The 17,650-nt window shown below is 48.0% G+C and overlaps 1 protein-coding gene across 2 annotated transcripts in view; it reads right to left on the bottom strand.

Moving 5' to 3' along the window:
* Positions 1–776: 776 nt before the first annotated feature.
* SLC24A4 (solute carrier family 24 member 4) overlaps positions 777–17,650 on the bottom strand; it is a 173,974-nt gene continuing 157,100 nt past the window's right edge. Inside the window, exons 14-18 of one of the 2 annotated variants that reach the window (XM_007454717.1) lie at positions 12,208–12,374; positions 7,751–7,865; positions 3,151–3,263; positions 2,654–2,719; positions 777–1,173 (exon numbers count right to left, since the gene is read on the bottom strand). In XM_007454717.1, coding sequence (XP_007454779.1) covers positions 1,021–1,173; positions 2,654–2,719; positions 3,151–3,263; positions 7,751–7,865; positions 12,208–12,374 — 614 coding nt within the window. In that variant the 3' untranslated portion in view covers positions 777–1,020. The remainder of the gene's footprint in view (positions 1,174–2,653; positions 2,720–3,150; positions 3,264–7,750; positions 7,866–12,207; positions 12,375–17,650) is intronic. The other variant, XM_007454716.1, reaches the window with a different exon arrangement.

Below are 17,650 nucleotides of genomic sequence, written 5' to 3'. Positions count from 1 at the left end.
TCAGCAGGCTATGAAATTTGTTGGGCATATAAACAATTGGGCCTTTGAACAGGGTGGTTTTGAGAGCAGAGCATTAACAAGGAATGACAAACCCCAAACTGACAGCGCGTCCCATGCCACAGGAGGTCTGGAATGAATGGTTGTAAACTACCATCTCCACCGTGTCTCTGAGTTAGCACCCATTTAGATGTTAGTCTTCCGCTCTTTTCTATGTTCCAAACCAAACATCTTAGTGTCAGTGCAACGCGATATACATAGGATTCGTTTTCCATAAGCGTTACCTTTTTGGTCCCCATCAAGGTTCTTTGTATGGAATGATATTTTTCAAGTATGAAGATGTATACCTAACATTTTGTTTTTAATGTTTCATTGCTCATTCTCTGAATGCATCAATGAAAGTGGTAAGAATATTCACTCGTTTTCTCTCTTCTGCTGTGAACAACTGTTTCCATTCTTCCAATTTTTTTCAGAAAAAGGGTTGGAGCGCTTGCCGTCACAGCCCCAAACTCCCAACAAACCGTAAGTGCCTCCAGCAGGATTCAGAGGCTCTTAGTAGCACACGCTGCCCAAGGAGCCCACACTCTCTGGCCCAGAGGGGACCCTTGAGAACAACACTCCTATTCTGCATTGCCACAGGAGACCCTGTGTTCACCGCCCGCCTCATTTCCAAGGCCGCAGTGCGACAGGACAACCAGCACACAGAAGTCCTTGTGATCCAAGCGTCCAAAAGAGGAGACACATGCCACGTCCCTATGGCTGGTGGCTCAGAGGGCTGCGAAGCTGCTCAAACAGCGGCCCCTGAATCTTGCCTTTTGGGGGGCAGAACTCCCCGGCGGAGGAGGCCCAGCAGCCTGGCCCGTGACCACACAAAGACCACAATGGCTCTTCCTTCCCGTGCATGAAAGAACAGGCGGTGGCTGCCGATGCAGGAGAGACTCGTGGTGGGGGAGGGGGGGAGGAGGAGGACGCCAGCGCCGGAGTGTCCAGAAGAGCTCCCGGGCGGGGGGCAGTGGCTCCGTTTTAATCGTCTTCTCGGCACATCGGCAAGTTGACAAAGGTAAAGACGTTAAACTCTATCATTATGGAGAAGCACAAGAAGATGGCGTAGAGAACCAGCACGTAGATCCCCAGCTTCCGGTCCAGCCTCCATTTGTTCAGATGGATGCCGAGGACCTGGAAGGAGAGGGTGTGAGTGTTGGGCTTGGGGGCAGAGAAATACTACAAAGGGTACTTTTATTGGAAAACTACACACGAACGGTGAACCCCAGAACTTTCTGCAAAAGGTGGGCAAGAGCGGAGGGGTGCTGCCGGTAGATCCTTGGTTTGATCAGAATGAGCCCTGCAGGCTTTATGCTTGTCTAATGAAAGGGTGCAGACTCCAGGCACACACAGCAGCTGGCCTCAGGGCACCGGCTCTGCCGGGGCACGTACACCACTTCCTGGGGATGCACATGCCCTCCCGGGCCTTCTTTAGTGACAACCAGGGACTCTCACTGGGTCTTCCCTTTGCTTCAGAGCTTGGCGTCCTCAGCCTCTTCTTCGGCAAAACTTCCAAGGCTCCCGCTGGCCCACGTCTGGCAAACTTCTGCTTGGAGTGTGTGTGTGTGTGTGTGTGTGTGTGTGTTTGGGAGACCGGGTTGGGGCACATTCTCTTTCTATGTTCTTTCCATACTTGCAAACTTCTGCTTGGAGAGAGAGGAGAGAGAGAGAGAGAGAGAGAGAGAGGACAGAGAGAGAGAGAGAGGAGAGAGAGAGAGAGAGAGAGAGAGAGAGAGAGTGTGTGTGTGTGTGTGTGTGTGTGTTTGGGAGACGGGGTTGGGGCACATTCTCTTTCTATGTTCTTTCCAGACTTGCAAACTTCTGCTTGGAGAGAAAGAGAGAGAGAGAGAGAGAGAGAGAGAGAGAGAGAGGGAGAGAGAGAGAGAGTGTGTGTGTGTGTGTGTGTGTGTGTGTGTGTGTGTGTGAGACGGGGTTGGAGCACATCCTCTTTCTATGTTCTTTCCAGACTTGCCCACCTGTCCTTTTACAACCTTCTTTCTTATCCCTGAATTGAGGCCTCCTAAGGGTTGGATCACAGTTACCTCACCAGAGCAATGCCATGGGTCCTTAGAGACAGACCAGCATGGGTTCAAATCCCAGCTTTGTCATTTCCTATCCCTGTGACCTTGGGCACTTTACTTAACCCCTGAGCCTTGCTTCCTTCTGCAAAGTAGAATATCATCAGGTGCTTGTAAGGATGGAATAAAGTAAGCAGAGGTAGAGTCAGCACAGCTTGGGGCATGTGGAGTGAGGAGACCTCAGTGTCACGGTGTGCCAGCCCTGAGACCTGACCATCAGGCCCCCATGTCAGCTCAGATGGGCTGGGGGAGGACTTGTCTCCTATTGGCACTAGTGAGAGGAGACAGACCGGGCAGCAAGAAGAGAGGAAACATAACTCACTTCCTCTAGGGACTTCTTAGTGGCTCAGGGAAAAGTGCGGTGTTTGGTGCCAACATTCCTAGCAGAAAGTGTTTCTGGGGCTATCTGTGAATTTATGTTTTTACTGCTTTACCCCTCACTGCCAAGGGGAAGGGGGAGGGGATTCAGAGACTGCGCATAATCAGAGGAAATGATGTATGTGTGAGGCTTCTATTTTGGAATTGCAAAAACTCACGGTGAGAGCAACGGAGCCCAGCAGCAACACCACGGAGTAGACCAGACCCCGGCTGTTGATCTTCACCTGGAAAAACAAACACACATGCCCTGAACCACTGGGCTGTTCGGGCCCCCATCCGTTCTGGAAGCCCATTGTGCTCGGGCTTATCCCCTCCCTTATCTGGAAGCCATAGGTGGGTGTTCACAGTGAGCACGTGGCCATGGATTCAGGTCTCTGCTCATCTGAGGAAATGAACTAGGAGGGGAGAGGCGTGCCGGTGGGCAGAGACACGGGGCCGAAGCACCCGTGAGTGCAGGGCAAACACGGGCTGCCTCCTGCAGGCACTGCCCAGGCTGCTAGGGATGCCTTTGCACAAAGTGGCTGCCAGCGTGCCAAGGAGAAGGGGGCAGTGCATCCCCTGCAGCCCTCGGCTGGCACAGGGCCAACACCACTATCACTCCCTGTAAAGCGCATGTGCCTGGCATCATCTCACTAAGGAAGCGAGATGAACTTACCGTGGATCCATAATTAATAACCATGGTCTGCAGCCCCCACGGTATGCCGAGTCCCACGAGGATGTCAAACACGTTGCTTCCTATGGTGTTAGAGACCGCCATGTCACCAAGGCCTGCAGGGGACAATTGACATGTCATGCATTAAGAGCAGGTCACTGGAAACCCCTGTTCCTTCCCATTTCCATCATTGTTATTCCTTAGAAAGGAATTCCTTCCTCATGGACCCCACATTTCTAAAACCTTTTTTTTTTTTTTTTTTTTTGTGGTACATGGGCCTCTCACTGTTGTGGCCTCTCCCATCGCGAAGCACAGGCTCCGGATGCGCAGGCCCAGAGGCCGTGGCTCATGGGCCCAGCCGCTCCGCGGCACGTGGGATCCTCCCAGACTGGGGCACGAACCCGTGTCCCCTGCATCGGCAGGCGGACTCTCAACAACTGCACCACCAGGGAAGCCCTCTAAAACCTTTTAATGAGGACTGAGATCCACTCCCTTCATGAAGTCTTACATGTGAGGCCTGTAGTGGGTTGAATTGTGCCCCCCCCAAGATTCATATGTTGGGGTCCTAACCCCCAATACCTCAGAATGTGACCTTATCTGGAGACAGGGTCTTTCCAGGGTAATCAAGTTAAAATGAGGTCCTTAGGGTGGACCCTAATCCAATATGACTGGTGTTTTCATTGAAAGGGGATGTTAGGGCACAGGCATGCACACAGGCAGCGCTCCATCTGAACATGAAGACAGCCATCTGCAAGCCAAGGAGAGAGGCCTGGAACAGACAGAAGGAACCAACTCTTCTGACACCCTGATCTCGGACTTCTAACCTCCAAGACTGTGGGACAGTCAGTTTCTGTTTTCCTGTCTCCCAGTTTGTGGTAGTTGCGGCTGACCTAGGAAACTAATGCAGAGCCCTTCGTTATTCCTCCTGCCAGGGGCGTCAGCCGGTGTTTTGGGAAGACCCACTATGTGCTTCTTCTTTGAGCCTCCCAGGTACTCTGGGAGGGAAGGGGCCTCATCCTCAGGGTACACTTGTGACCCAGGTGATGGCACCACGACCTTGACCCAGACGACAGGGCATCAGGTTTTCTGTCTGGGTGGTCTCCCAAGAGTGACCTCTTTCCCCCCAACCAGACTAGAAGCATCTTAGAGGTGAGGGACTGTGTCACCACCTTCCCTCTCCTGCCCCACTGTCCAGTCTCATGAAAGCCACACAGTCTTAGGAACTTAGTAATTTGAGAGGTATCAAAAGTTAGTAAGCAAACTTTTACAAATAAGACTCATGCGGGCTGAACCTGTTTTCACCTGGCCCCTTAGCCTTAAATGGACACGACTGTCATAATCTGGCCACAAACAAACATCCGTGGAATGAACAAGCCTGAAACACACAGGCCTGTGCCCATAAAGTTGCCTTGGTCGCTGAGAAGCTCGCAGAGACTCAGAAGAGCATCCTGACGACTGCCTCACCTCCATCTGACCTCCTGCCCCCCTAGTATAGCCAGGCCACTTCCTCCCGCCCTGTTGCTGTCATCTGCTGACCTCCAGGACACAATGCCTCCCTCAACGGCCTCACAGCTCCCTCTCTGCCTGTCTGGGCACTGATCTGAGTGCCTTCAAAATCTCGGCAGCTGAGTCCTATCGAGGGGCGGTACCTCTGGGAAACCTGCCTTCCAATCTCCCAGGATTTTGTGAAACAGGAATGAGCAGCAACTGTTTTGGACCAGCTAGTTGCCCCTGGTGAGGAGGCAGGCACTAGCCGGATAGGTCAGGAGGCACAAGGATGCCCAGGTTTGGGAGAAGAGAGAGGAAGGCTTCTCAGGTTTGACTGCCTGCTCTGCGCAGGCACTGCTCTCTGAGGAATCTTACGGCAGCACTTCTCAAACTTTAAGAGCACACGACTCACTGGGGGTCTTGCTAAAAAGCAGACTCTGGGGGCTTCCCTGGCGGCACAGTGGTTAAGAATCCGCCTGCCAATGCAGGGGGCACGGGTTCGAGCCCTGGTCCGGGAAGATCCCACATGCCGCAGAGCAACTAAACCCGTGTGCCACAACTACTGAGCCTGCACTCTAGAGCCCGCGAGACACAACTACTGAAGCCCGCGCGCCTACAGCCCGTGCTCTGCAACGAAGAGTAGCCGCCCTCGCCGCAACTAAAAGAAAGCCCGTGCGCAGCAATGAGGACCCAACGCAGCCAAAATTAAAATAAATAAATAAATAAATTTAAATTAAAAAAAATAAAGTTATAAAAATTATTTTAAAAAAAGCAGACTCTGATTCAGTGGGTCTGGGACGGGGCCTAAGAGTCTGCATTTCTCTCAAGCTGATGCTGCCGGCCTGGACCACGCTCTGGGCTGCGAGCCTTCAGGGAGCCCAGGATGCAGAGCCTCTGTGTTAGAGCTCACCGCACGGCTCCTGCCTTGCGTGATGGACTCCGAACAGAGGTTTCTGTATACCCTGCCATAAAGAATCTGTCCAGGCTTTAACCTGGTCTGCTGGACCCTCTGCCAATCACGTCAGCATCACCCTCACGACAGCTATACACTCCCGCCTCACCCCTCCTGTTTCTGCGTTCTACATCTCACAGGAGCCACTCTGAGATGATGTCCCCACCTGTCCTTGTTCCTACAGAGCCCCGTTGACCTCACTGGGACCCTCCCCTCCAAGCCCTGAATCTTCTATATCACGACCCCCACCCCCAACCCGCTAGCTTGGACTCCAAGGCCAGCTGTTTAAATGGCACATTCTTTTGCCTCCTTGACCTTCCACTGTGTCCACCCAGCCAACCCCAGCTCTGGATGAACTTGTGATCTCTCATCTGTGTGCTGTTGGAGCTGGTATGCCTTCAAATTCATGCCGGAATCCCACCCAAATTCACGTCACTGAACATCGGCCAGGCCCTAGGCGCTCATCGGCTTTCCTTTTACTCACTGTACTGGGTTGAATAGTGCCCAGCCCTCATGTCCACCCGAAACCTGTGAATGTGACCTTATTTGCAAATAAAGTCTTTGCAGATGTGATCCAGTTAAAATGAGGTCATAATGAATTAGGGTGGGACCTAATCCAATGACTGATGTCCTTATAAGAAGCAGGAAGTTTGGACAAACACACACGGAGGGAATTATACCACGTGAAGACACAGGCAGAGACTGGACGGATGCAGCCACAAGCCAAGGATTCCTGGCAACCACCCGAAGCTGAGAGAGAACAAGGAAGGATCCTCCCTAGAACCTTCAGAGAGAGTACGGTCCTGCCGCCATCTTGATTTTGGACGTCTAGGCTCCAGAACTGAATCCATTTCTGTTGTTTTAAGCCACCCAGTTGGGGTACTTTTGTTATGACAGCCCTGGGAAATGAATACACTCACCTCAAAGGTCACTCAATTCAATTCCAAACCCTTCAGCTGCTGTCCCCAACTGTCCCCATTCTCCACAAGGCTCCAGCCTACTGCCAAACATACCCCCACCCTTCCCTTCCCCTCAATTCGTGTTTTCTCAGGACTGACTGACCAACTAACCAACCCTTTCTTTTATCTTGAAGAAATAAAACTTTTCCCTTCTTTCCAAACCAAGTTTCTCTCTGGACCCTGCTCTCTTCTCTGTCTCCTCTGAGATTCCACTCCATTATTTGCCCATCCCGCCCCCCATACTTTCAAATTTCCATCTACAGAGGACGATCTGTGGCGGTCCGGGCTTGGATGCTATCTCATGGGTAGAAAGGGAGCGGTAAAGGAAGGCTGGCTCTTTACAGCTCTTTTGTTCTGTCATCAAAGAGCATACTGGTATTCCTCACCTTGCTTACCCCATGGCACTTAGCTGCAAAGAAAAACCGCCAAGCAAACCATAACATTACATAAGGTGTAGAATTCTGAAGGAGAATTGGAAAATAGTTGGAGACACAGGATACCCCCACTTGGCTTTCCCGGGATCAGAACTTTTCTCATTACTATTGCATTTGCTGTATAAAGTCTGGGCTCGGGCTTCCCTGGTGGCGCAGTGGTTGAGAGTCCTGCCGATGCAGGGGACACGGGTTCGTGCCCCGGTCCGGGAAGATCCCACATGCCGTGGAGCGGCTGGGCCCGTGAGCCATGGCCGCTGAGCCTGCACGTCCGGAGCCTGTGCTCCGCAACGGGAGAGGCCACGGCAGTGAGAGGCCCCCGTACCGCAAAAAGAAAAAAAAAAAAAAAGAAAGAAAGAAAGAAAGAAAAAAAAAAGTCTGGGCTCCAGCTCTGCTCAATCTCACATTGGTGATGCCGGAACAAGTTCATCCTTTTTTTTTTTTTCCTTTGGCCACGTGGCGCAGCTTGTGGGATCTCAGTTCCAGCAGTGAAAGCCTGGAACCCTAACCACTAGGCCACCAGGGAACTCCCAGAACTAGTCCATTTTTATACAACTCCACACAAATGCTTCTAGAGGTCTGGAGGAGTTGATCTTGGTAGTATTCTCTCCACGGATGGAATCTAATACACGATGCTTTCCAGTTGTCACAGTTTCCTTCATAGCAGGATGTAACGACTGCCAGTCATGAGAGCCACGAACTGTAACTCGGGCTGGGGGTAGGGGCCCGTATGGTGATGCTGACTGCTGTCAGGGCTGAGGCGTGATCCATACCTTGTCTCGTCACAATTAAGCTGGCCATGCAGTCTGGAACGCTTGTGCCTGCTGCAAGGAAAGTAATGCCCATGATGACATCGGGGATTCCAAGGGTGTATCCAATAATAGTCACCTGCAGAAGAGTCGGGGGAGATATCAACTCACAGAGGAGCAGCCCTGGAAAATGTGCTTAGATCTGAGTGTTTGTAACTTATACACAGTACTGCTATATCCAACAGAAAAATCTGGAATACGGTTTTATTTTAAAACCATCTTTTGCGTGTTCTTTTTTCCAGATTACGTAATACGTGTTTACTGTTTTAAAAAGTTTAGAAAATAAAGTAAAATGAAAGTAAAAGTCACCTACCATTTCTCAAGACCCTCAGACAACCACTATTAACACTCTGCATCAGCCCATGATTCTCAAATTTGAACATGTAGGAAATTCTCTGGTGAGCTGGTTAAAATAAGATTTCCAGGTCCCACCCCCAGAGCTTCTGATTCAGGAGGTCTGGGGTGAAGCCCAGGAATCTGCATTCCTAACAAGTTCCCAGGTGGTTGGGACCCTGAGGCTGCTGGTCTGGGAATCACATTTGAAAACCCCTGCTTTAGAATATACCTTGACCTTCTTTTTGGTGTGTGTATTAGACAAAAAATAAAATCAGATTATAGCACCGACCTATATTTCGCAGCTATTTATTACACGTAATAATACATTGCGAATATCTTTCCAACTCAAATACTCATCTATAACATTATTTTAAACTGACGCATGGATTCCATTGCATGGCTTTAAAGTTTTCACCAACCCGTCACTGGTGAATACAGAAGTGGTTTCTGTTTTTGCTCTTACAATATCACTGTGTGGTAACAAGTAACATTTAATGAGCACCTACTGTGTACCAGGTCCTCTCCAGGTGTTTTACTTTCATAGTCTCAGGTACTCTTTATTATTCACCACCCACTGGTGAGAGAGGCACTGTTATTATGCCCAGGGAAATGAGGATCAGAGAGGTTAAGTTACAATGCTCGTGGGCATGAAGCCGGTGAGCAGTAGAGCAGGGATCCCAGGCCAAGTCTTTCCAACTCTGAAGCCTGCGCTCCAACCTCGCCGTCATGCTGTCTTGTGTGAACTTCTCTGGGATCTCATCTTACTATATCCTTAGGATAAGTTCCAAGAAATAGAACTGTTGGATCAAAGGATTCGCAGGCTTTTAAGGATCTTGAGGCATGGTCACATAGTCCTCTAATAAATGCCTGACACTTGGGAGGTGGTTGGGCCCTGAGCAGCAGCCAGATGGAAAGCCCTAGAAAGTACTTGGACAACCCCATTCAAGACGCCCATTAGTCCTGGCTCACCTCCCCATCTAGAAAAAGGGAACAGTGGCATCTCTTAGGGTTGTTCGCATCTTGGCTGATGGCTCCAATCCCAGCAAATGGTTGGGTGACTTAGGATAAGCTGGTTTGCTTCTCTGAGCCTCAGCTCCCTCATCTGTAAAATGGACTTTTAAATGAGGATTAAGTGAGAAAATATGAGGTGACAGTGCCTGGTCTGTGCAAGACATTCATAGATGTATGTTTCCTTTCTCTTTCAATCACTCGTCTTGCAATCTATGGGGGCAGAGAAGATTAGGGTGATCAGACCCAGGTGAAGTGTGCTTTCTAAGGGCAAAGCTCAGCCCTGGAATGTAGTCAGAGCTCATGGACTAAAATGATATCCCTCCTAGGACAAAGCTTTGCAGATGGGTTTGAAGATGCTCTCCCCTCAAAACAGTGCTCAGCTCAGCATCACCAGGTGTGGAGCAGAGCACACACTGACTGGCCTACCCTGGGCCGTGAAAGAAGAGAGACACTGAGGACACCAAAACCACACAGCTGTTCGATCCATCAATGCTTAACCCATGCTGGCCATGAAGGAGGTCTCCACAAGACTGCCCAGGCTGTGGCAATACTGGGGATGCTTCCATTTTTTTTTTTCTTAAATTACTGAACTACATGGCTAAGAAGCCGGAGACTGGAAGGACAGAAGGAAGGTTTTGTGTGCGTGCACACACTCTCCAAGTGTTCAGGACCAGAGATGCTACGTGAGTGTGGCTTTGCCTTGGACTCCAGCCCTGGGCTCTAGGAGCCCTCCTGATGCTTGGGCTTCAGAAAGGGAAGCAGAGGCGAGTCCAGAGCTGGGCTGACCATCTGCCTGACCTTGTGGAAGTCACGCCTCCTCTTTGGTTTTCACCTCCCCAGTTGGGCAAAGGTGCTGGACAGGATGACCCATTTTGGAGGTCTCTCCCTTTTGACAGTGACACTCAAGAATCGTTTTCTGCAAAGCGTTGGGGGTGAGAGATGTGAAGGGTGGCTGGGGTAGGGTGTGGGCAGGTGAGACGTCACTGCTCCCTGGCGCCCCCATCAGGACATGAGGAAAGTAAGAGCATGGCCCCCAGGCAGGCACATCTCTCTTCAGTAGAAATCAGGCTAATGTGGCACTGTTGTCTTTACCATTTTCTACTGTGGAGGCCATTCAATTACCTCAAACTGAGGCTAGCTGAAGTTCCAAACCACAGGTAAGAGTGCCCCAGCAAGGTGGTTCCTGTATCTCCTGCCAAGCCACTGCCAAGGGTCTCTGCTTTAAGAAGTGAGAGTGGGGTTTGTAAGTCAAGGTTGGGGGGATGGGAGTGTTATTAAATGTCCTACCTCACTGCTAATGAGTAGAACTGATTTCACAATACTGTTGTTTTCATTAATTAGAGAAGAAACAAATTTCAAACATTCATTAATTTGATCTTCCCTAATTCTCACACCCACTCAAATGTCACGAAATACTTTTTTCACTAGCAATGTTGTTTGGGGAATGCACTTTAGTAAGAGAAATCCCTGGACTCTTTCATCAAATGTAAAGAGGGGCTGACCTTTAACCCTATTCGGAAAAATTTAAGTTTGCAAATTCAGTTCATTTTGAGGCCAGTTTTCATTATGTCTGATTGCCATCCTTGCACACGCACGTGCACACACACGTGCGCACATACGCACACGCATGCACACACACCAGCATCTACGGGGATTTAAACCTCTATCTGAACAAGCGTGGAAACAGTGTTGGCTGCATCTCATGGTGAACATGGCTGATATTTACAGTCATGATCAATTTGCTATGCTGCAAGCTCAGACCTGATGCCTGAACAGAGACCTTTCATTCTCCCAATAACCAGTCCATTTCATAGAGGAGGCAACCATGGCTAATGGAAGCTGAGTCACCTGCCCAGGTTTCACGGCTCACAGGGGGAAAACCAGGATTCACATCCATTCCCATGTGACCCCACGGCTCTTCTTTCCCCAGCACTTAACCTGGGGTTAAGGGAAAGGGGGCCCCTGTGTCTCTGAAACCAAGACAACCTTGCCCTGTGTGTTAGGTGTGAGGGGACCTCAGGTGTTAGGACGAGAGTGAAGTGGCTGCATGCATGCCACTGAGGCATGAGTGGCTGACAGGCGCACTTCCCAATAGAAAGGCAGAGGTCCTGCACCTATTTCTCTCCTTGTTCCCGGGCTCCCCCCTGGTGAGCGGAGGGGAGGGGAAGAGGAGGAACACCACAGGGTGATGCAGAGCCAGGCGGAAGGGGCTCCTGCTTGGCCCTGCCCAGCCAGCAAAAGGTTTTCCCAGGGAGCTGTCACGTGTGGCCAGACCAGCTACGCCAAAGCCTCTCTGCCTGAAAATCTTTAGTCCAAACGGCACCTGAAGATTCCAGTAACAAACTGAGAGGCTGTTCAGGAGAGTGGTTGAGATCCTGGACTCTGGAGACCCATGCCTGGGTGCTAACCCCAACTCTAGAACTTACTAGCTGTGTGACTAATTGTGCAATAGTTGCTAATTGTGTAACTAATTGGGCAAATGACTGAGTCTCTAGGCCTGAGTGTGCTCATCTGTAAAACTGGCATAATAAAACGGCTCACCCCATCGGGTTGTTATGAGGACTAGAAGAGTCTACCTAAAGTTTATATCTGTGCCTGGACATAGAAAGGGGACAGGAGCATCCCTTGGCAGGCGGCATGGAAAGGGCTGCCTTGTGTTTGTCTCCCATTGGCTCCAGTCTCCATCACATTCCCCTATGGATACCGAAAAGGAAGGGAGCCTAGTGATTAGCCCTCCAGGGCTTCTTACAGAGACTCTCCACCACCCCCATATTGCTCTTCCCATCACACCTGGGCGGCGTGTCCCAGGCTGTTCGTGTGAAGGTTCATCTGCCTCCTATGGCCACCACGGACCATGCCGCGTCCATCTGGGTATCCCTGATGCACAGCACAGCACCGCGCACTTCTGCTGAAAACCCTTCCTACTGAGAAATAAGCCAAGGTCTGTCAAGGTAGGCGACTTGGCGAAGGTGGCACAGCAGCGTCTGGGCGTGCTCTTGACACCAGCTCTCCCACCGCCGGCAGGTGCCAGGCAGGAGCTGTCCGTACGGTCCACCCCTACTTCTGCCACTCACCAGCCACACCATCAGGTAGGAGAAGACAGCGATCCACAGCGTGGCAAGGATGAAGGTGAGCATGAAGAACTTCTCCCAGCGGGGCTTGCTGCAGTTGGGGATGGTGACGCACAGGAGGAAGATGAGTGGCCAGGTCAACACCCACTTGGCTTTGTCCCCTCTTGCTTCTGCAGAGGGATGGGGCGGAGCCAGAAGGGAGGAGGAGAGAAACACACACTGGGTTACACACCTGCCAGTCTACCCGTCGGTTTATTTTTTCAAGCCAAACAAGAGAATGCTACGAATGTGACTCCTAGCAACGGACTTCACAGAATCACACACCTTCATACTGTCAACCTGGAAGCGATCTTAGCAAGACAGTTAAGTGTTTGTTGATTGAATAACCTCTGTCAGTCCAAATCCTTTATTTGACAGGATGAGGAAAGTGAGACCCAGAGCTGAAACAGATTCACACAGAGCAGCTGGAATGGGGATGTAGAATACACGGCTAGGCTTTGGAGTCAGACCTGGGCTGGAATTCAAAGGACCTTGAGCAATCCTCTCAACTCCACTTCCTCCTCTGACAATAACAGCTGTAAGTAACAACAGCACAATAGTTGATGCAGGGAATATTTGCTACGTGTAGCAGGCATAGTGCTAAGCATTTTGCATCTTAGTAGTTTCTTAACCTGTTAAATGGGAACATTATCTCTTTCTTGGTTCTTGCAAAAATGACATGATACAATGCACTTAAAACAGCCAGCGCAAAGAGCCTGGCACAGCAGGTGCTCTGGAATTCTCAGCTCCTTTGCTCCAAGGTCACATAGCCAGTGGCAGATGCAAGACTAAAATGTGGTGTGCTGCTGGCAGGCATAACCTCGCTGGCCCCTACCAAGGGAATCCACAAACAATTCAAGAGGAGAAGTGGCCTCAAAAGCCACTGAGTGCAAGCATAGTGTCCTTAATAAGCCACTGGGTATTTTGAGCACATGCAAGCTCAAAATAGGCTTGTGGGTGATGCCAACGAAATGGTGGAGGAAGGACCTCTGAAAATTCTCTCCTCCATAAAAGCAATGAGAACACTAGCAAAAATGGTCAGAGTCAACTTGTTTTATTTTATTTATTTTAAAATTTATTTATTTATTCTTGGCTGCGTTGGGTCTTTGTTGCTGCGCGTGGGCTTCCTCTAGTTGCGGTGAGCGGGGGCTGCTCTTCGTTGCGGTGCACGGGCTTCTCATTGCGGTGGCTTCTCTTGTTGCGGAGTATGGGCTCTAGGTGTGCGGGCTTCAGTAGTTGTGGCACGTCGGCTCAGTAGTTGTGGCTCACGGGCTCTAGAGAGCAATCTCAGTAGTTGTGGTGCACGGGCTTCAGTAGTTGTGGCACGCGGGCTTCAGTAGTTGTGGCTCACGGGCTCGAGAGCGCGGGCGCAGTAGTTGCGGCACATGGGCTTAGTTGCTCCGCGGCATGTGGAATCTTCCTGGACCGGGGCTCGAACCCGTGTCCCCTGCATTGGCAGGCGGATTCTTAACCACTGAGCCACCAGGAAAGCCCCTCAACTTGTTTTAGAACTCTGGAAATTAACGAAAGCCTTGTAGCAATCCAGGGAGTGTTTATTTAAGAAAATTGGCTGGGTATTAGTAAGAACAGTGAACTTTATATAGAATTTTAACTTGCCCTGTTTTCATTCCCTTTCATCAGTTTTGGAGTAGCCTTGAAAAACCAGTAGCCCGGCATCCACCAGAAAGGGTAGGACAGGATTAGAGCTCCTTCCAAGTCCATTCCCAGAGGACTGGCATTATCTGACCTGTCTGCTGGTTTCCTGGAAGACCCCACTTTCAAGGACGTCTTTATTTTACCTGAATCAGAGCTCACCCAGTATGACTAGCCTTTTCCTTGAGGGCATTTGTTGAAAACAGTCAGGGGCACTTGTGGAAAATTGTGCAGCCTGAGGTGGTGGATAACAGTTGGACAAACAATAGGTTAACGAAAAAGCTTAAAGGGAAAAGCTGGTAGTGAGATTTCCATAGAGGGCCTGGAAAAGCTCCCACATAGTTCTGGGAATCTCAAAGTCCATGAGCATGCATAAGGCTGTTCCCAGGGTATTTTCAGGCTCAGGAAAGACTTGAGAACGTCCTAAGCTTTCACTTCTGCCTAAAACTGAGACTCTGAGAAAACAAGAAGTAAAGGCCAAGGTGGAGTTGTAAACTGCCTGCCTGGGTGTTAAAGGCGTGCCCCCAAACACACACAGAGCCCATCAGCAAAGACTGGGAGACTTGTTTCACCCAGGCATTTAAAGAAATCTCTGTGCAATCATTAGATGACCTTAGGCTAACCTCACAGATATTTCAGTGGTCAGGCAACAAAGAATATAGATTTTACAGAATTAGAAAAGTCACCAAACAAACAACAACAACAGTAAAGCAACAACAAATAGTCCTGGGAAAGGGGAAGGATGTGATTTCTTCTTCTTATTCTACATTATATTATTTTATTCATTTATTTTTAAGTTTTTCATTGGTATTTTTACTTAACAATTCATAAAGGGAGGAAAAGATTAATAAATATATTCTTTTAAATGTCCAGTTTCAACAACAAAAATTACGAGACATGCACAGAAACAAGAAAGTATGGCTTATACATGGAAAAAAAGCAGTTAATAGAAACCATCTCTGAGGAATTCCAGATATTGGATTTACTGGACAAAGGCTTTAAATCAGCTCTTTTTGTTTGGTGGTACGCGGGCCTCTCACTGTTGTGGCCTTTCCCGTTGCGGAGCACAGGCTCCGGACGTGCAGGCTCAGTGGCCATGGCTCACGGGCCTAGCGGCTCCGCGGCATGTGGGATCTTCCCAGACCGGGGCACAAACCCGTGTCCCCTGCATCGGCAGGCAGACTCTCAACCACTGCGCCACCAGGGAAGCCCCTAAATCAGCTATTTTAAAATATGCACAAAGAAGTTTTAAAAATGTCTCAAAAACAAAAGGGAATTATGAGAATGATTTCTCATCAGAGAGTATCAATAAGGAAGTAAAACTTACAAAAAAGAGCTGACAGAAATTCTGGAATTGAGAAGTGCAATAACTAAAATGAAAATTTTACTAGAGGGGCTCAATAGCAAATCTGAAAAGGAAGGAGAAAAACATCAGTGACCTTGGAGATAGGTGAACTGAGATTATCTGGTGTCAGGAACAGAAAAAGAGTAAATAAAAATGAACTGTGCCTCAAAGACCTGTGGCACACCATCCAACATGCCAACGTATGCATAATGGGAGTATCAGAAAGAGAGGAGAGAGAAAAAGGGGCAGGAAGAACACTTGAAGAACTCATGCTCAAAAACCTTCCAAATCTGATGAAAAACATAAATATATACATTCAAGAGGAATATACCTTCTTTTCAAGTTCACATGGAACATTCTACAGGATAGGCAATGTGTTAGGTCATAAAACAAGCACCAATACATTTAAAAGGATTTCAATCATGCAAAGTGTATTCTACAACCATTCCACATTGGAAAGAAATTAGAAGGCAGTAACAGAAGGAAAACTGGAAGATTTACAAATATGTAGATATTAAATAACACATTCCTAAACAACCAATGGGTCACAGAAGAAATCACAAGGGAAATGAGAAAATACTTTGAGATGAATGGAAATGAAAACATAACATACCAAAACTTATGGAATGCAGGAAAGCAGTGCTTAGAGAGAAATTTACAGCTGTAAATTCCTATATTAAAAAGGAGGAAAGGACTTAAATCAATGACCTAACTTTCTACCCTAAGAAACAAGAAGAGCCAATTAAGTTCAAAAAAAGTAGAAAGAAAATAATCAAGATTGAAGTAGAAGTAAGTGAAATAGAAAAACAAAACAAAACCCAGAATCAAGTAAACTAAAAGGTGGTTCTTAAAAAGATCAACAAAATTGACAAACCTTTAGCTAGACTGACCAAGAAAAAAAAGTGAGAAGACTCAAATTACTAACATCAGGAACGAAAGAGGGACTCCACTAAGGACCTTACAGAAATAAAAAGAATGATTAAGGAATACTATGAACAACAGTGTGCCAACAAATTAGATAACCTAGGTGAAATAGAAAAAAATCCCACAAAGACAGAAACTACCAAAAGTGACTCAAAAAGAAATAGAAAATCTGAATAGACATAAAACAAGAGACTGAAACAGTAATCGGAAAAGCTTCCTTTAAAGTAAAGCCAGGACCAGATGGTTTCATGGGTATTTCCACCGAATGTTTAAAGAAGAATTAGCATGAGTCCTTCATAAAACTCTTCCAAAAGACAAAGAAGGAGGGAACATTTCCCGATTTGCTCTATGAAGCCAGTAATACCCTGATACCAAACCCAGACATCAAGAGAAAACAACACTACAGACCAATATCCCTTATGAATATGAATGCAAAAATCCTTAACAAAATTCTGGCAAACTGAATCCAGCAACACATAAAAAGGATTATATACCACGACCAAGGGGGATTTATCCCAGGAATGTAAGGTTGGTTTGACGTAAGAAATTCAATCAATGCAATACACCACATTAATAGAATAAAGGACAAAATGGCACGATCATCTCAATTGAGGCAAAAAAGTCATTTGACAAAATCCAACACCCTTAATTAACAAACTAGGAATAGGAAATTTCCTTAGCCTGATAAAGGGCATCTATAAAAACCCCACAGCTAACATCATACTTAATGGTGAAAGGCTGAAAGCCTTCAACAAGATGAGGATATCTGCTCTTATCATTTCTACTCAACATTGTTTTGGAGGTTTGAGCCAGGGACAGTAGACAAGGAAAATAAGTAAAAGTCACTCAGATTGTAAAGGAAGACATAAAACTATCCCTATTTGTAGATGGTATGATCTTGTATAGAAAACATTCTAAGGAATACACAAGCACACACACAAACACACACACACACACACACACACACACACACACACACACACACACAAACTGTTAGAACTAAGAAACAAATTCAGCCAAGCTGCAAGATACAAGATCAATATGCAAAATTCAGTTGTATTTCTACACACTAACAATGAACATCAAAAACATGAAATTAAGAAAACAATTTCCATTTAAAATAGCATCAAAAAGAAAAAAAATACATAGAATACATAGGAATAAATACAACAGAAGATTAGTACGCTGAAAACTAACAAACATTGTTGAAGGAAATTAAAGAAGACTTAAATAAATGGAAAGACATCTTGCACATGGATTGAAAGACTTAATATTGTTAAGATGGGGCTTCCCTGGTGGCGCAGTGTTTGAGAGTCCGCCTGCCAATGCAGGGGACACGGGTTCGTGCCCCGGTCCGAGAAGATCCCACATGCCGCGGAGCGGCTGGGCCCGTGAGCCATGGCCGCTGAGCCTGCGCGTCCGGAGCCTGTGCTCCACAACGGGAGAGGCCACAGCGGTGAGAGGCCCGCGTACCCCCCCACAAAA

This window comes from Lipotes vexillifer, unplaced genomic scaffold (genome assembly GCF_000442215.2).
Source record: "Lipotes vexillifer unplaced genomic scaffold, Lipotes_vexillifer_v1.1 scaffold1126, whole genome shotgun sequence".
Lineage (NCBI taxonomy): Eukaryota > Metazoa > Chordata > Mammalia > Artiodactyla > Lipotidae > Lipotes > Lipotes vexillifer.
Note: the sequence above shows the minus strand (reverse complement) of the source record. Positions and strands in the feature narration are given on the sequence as shown.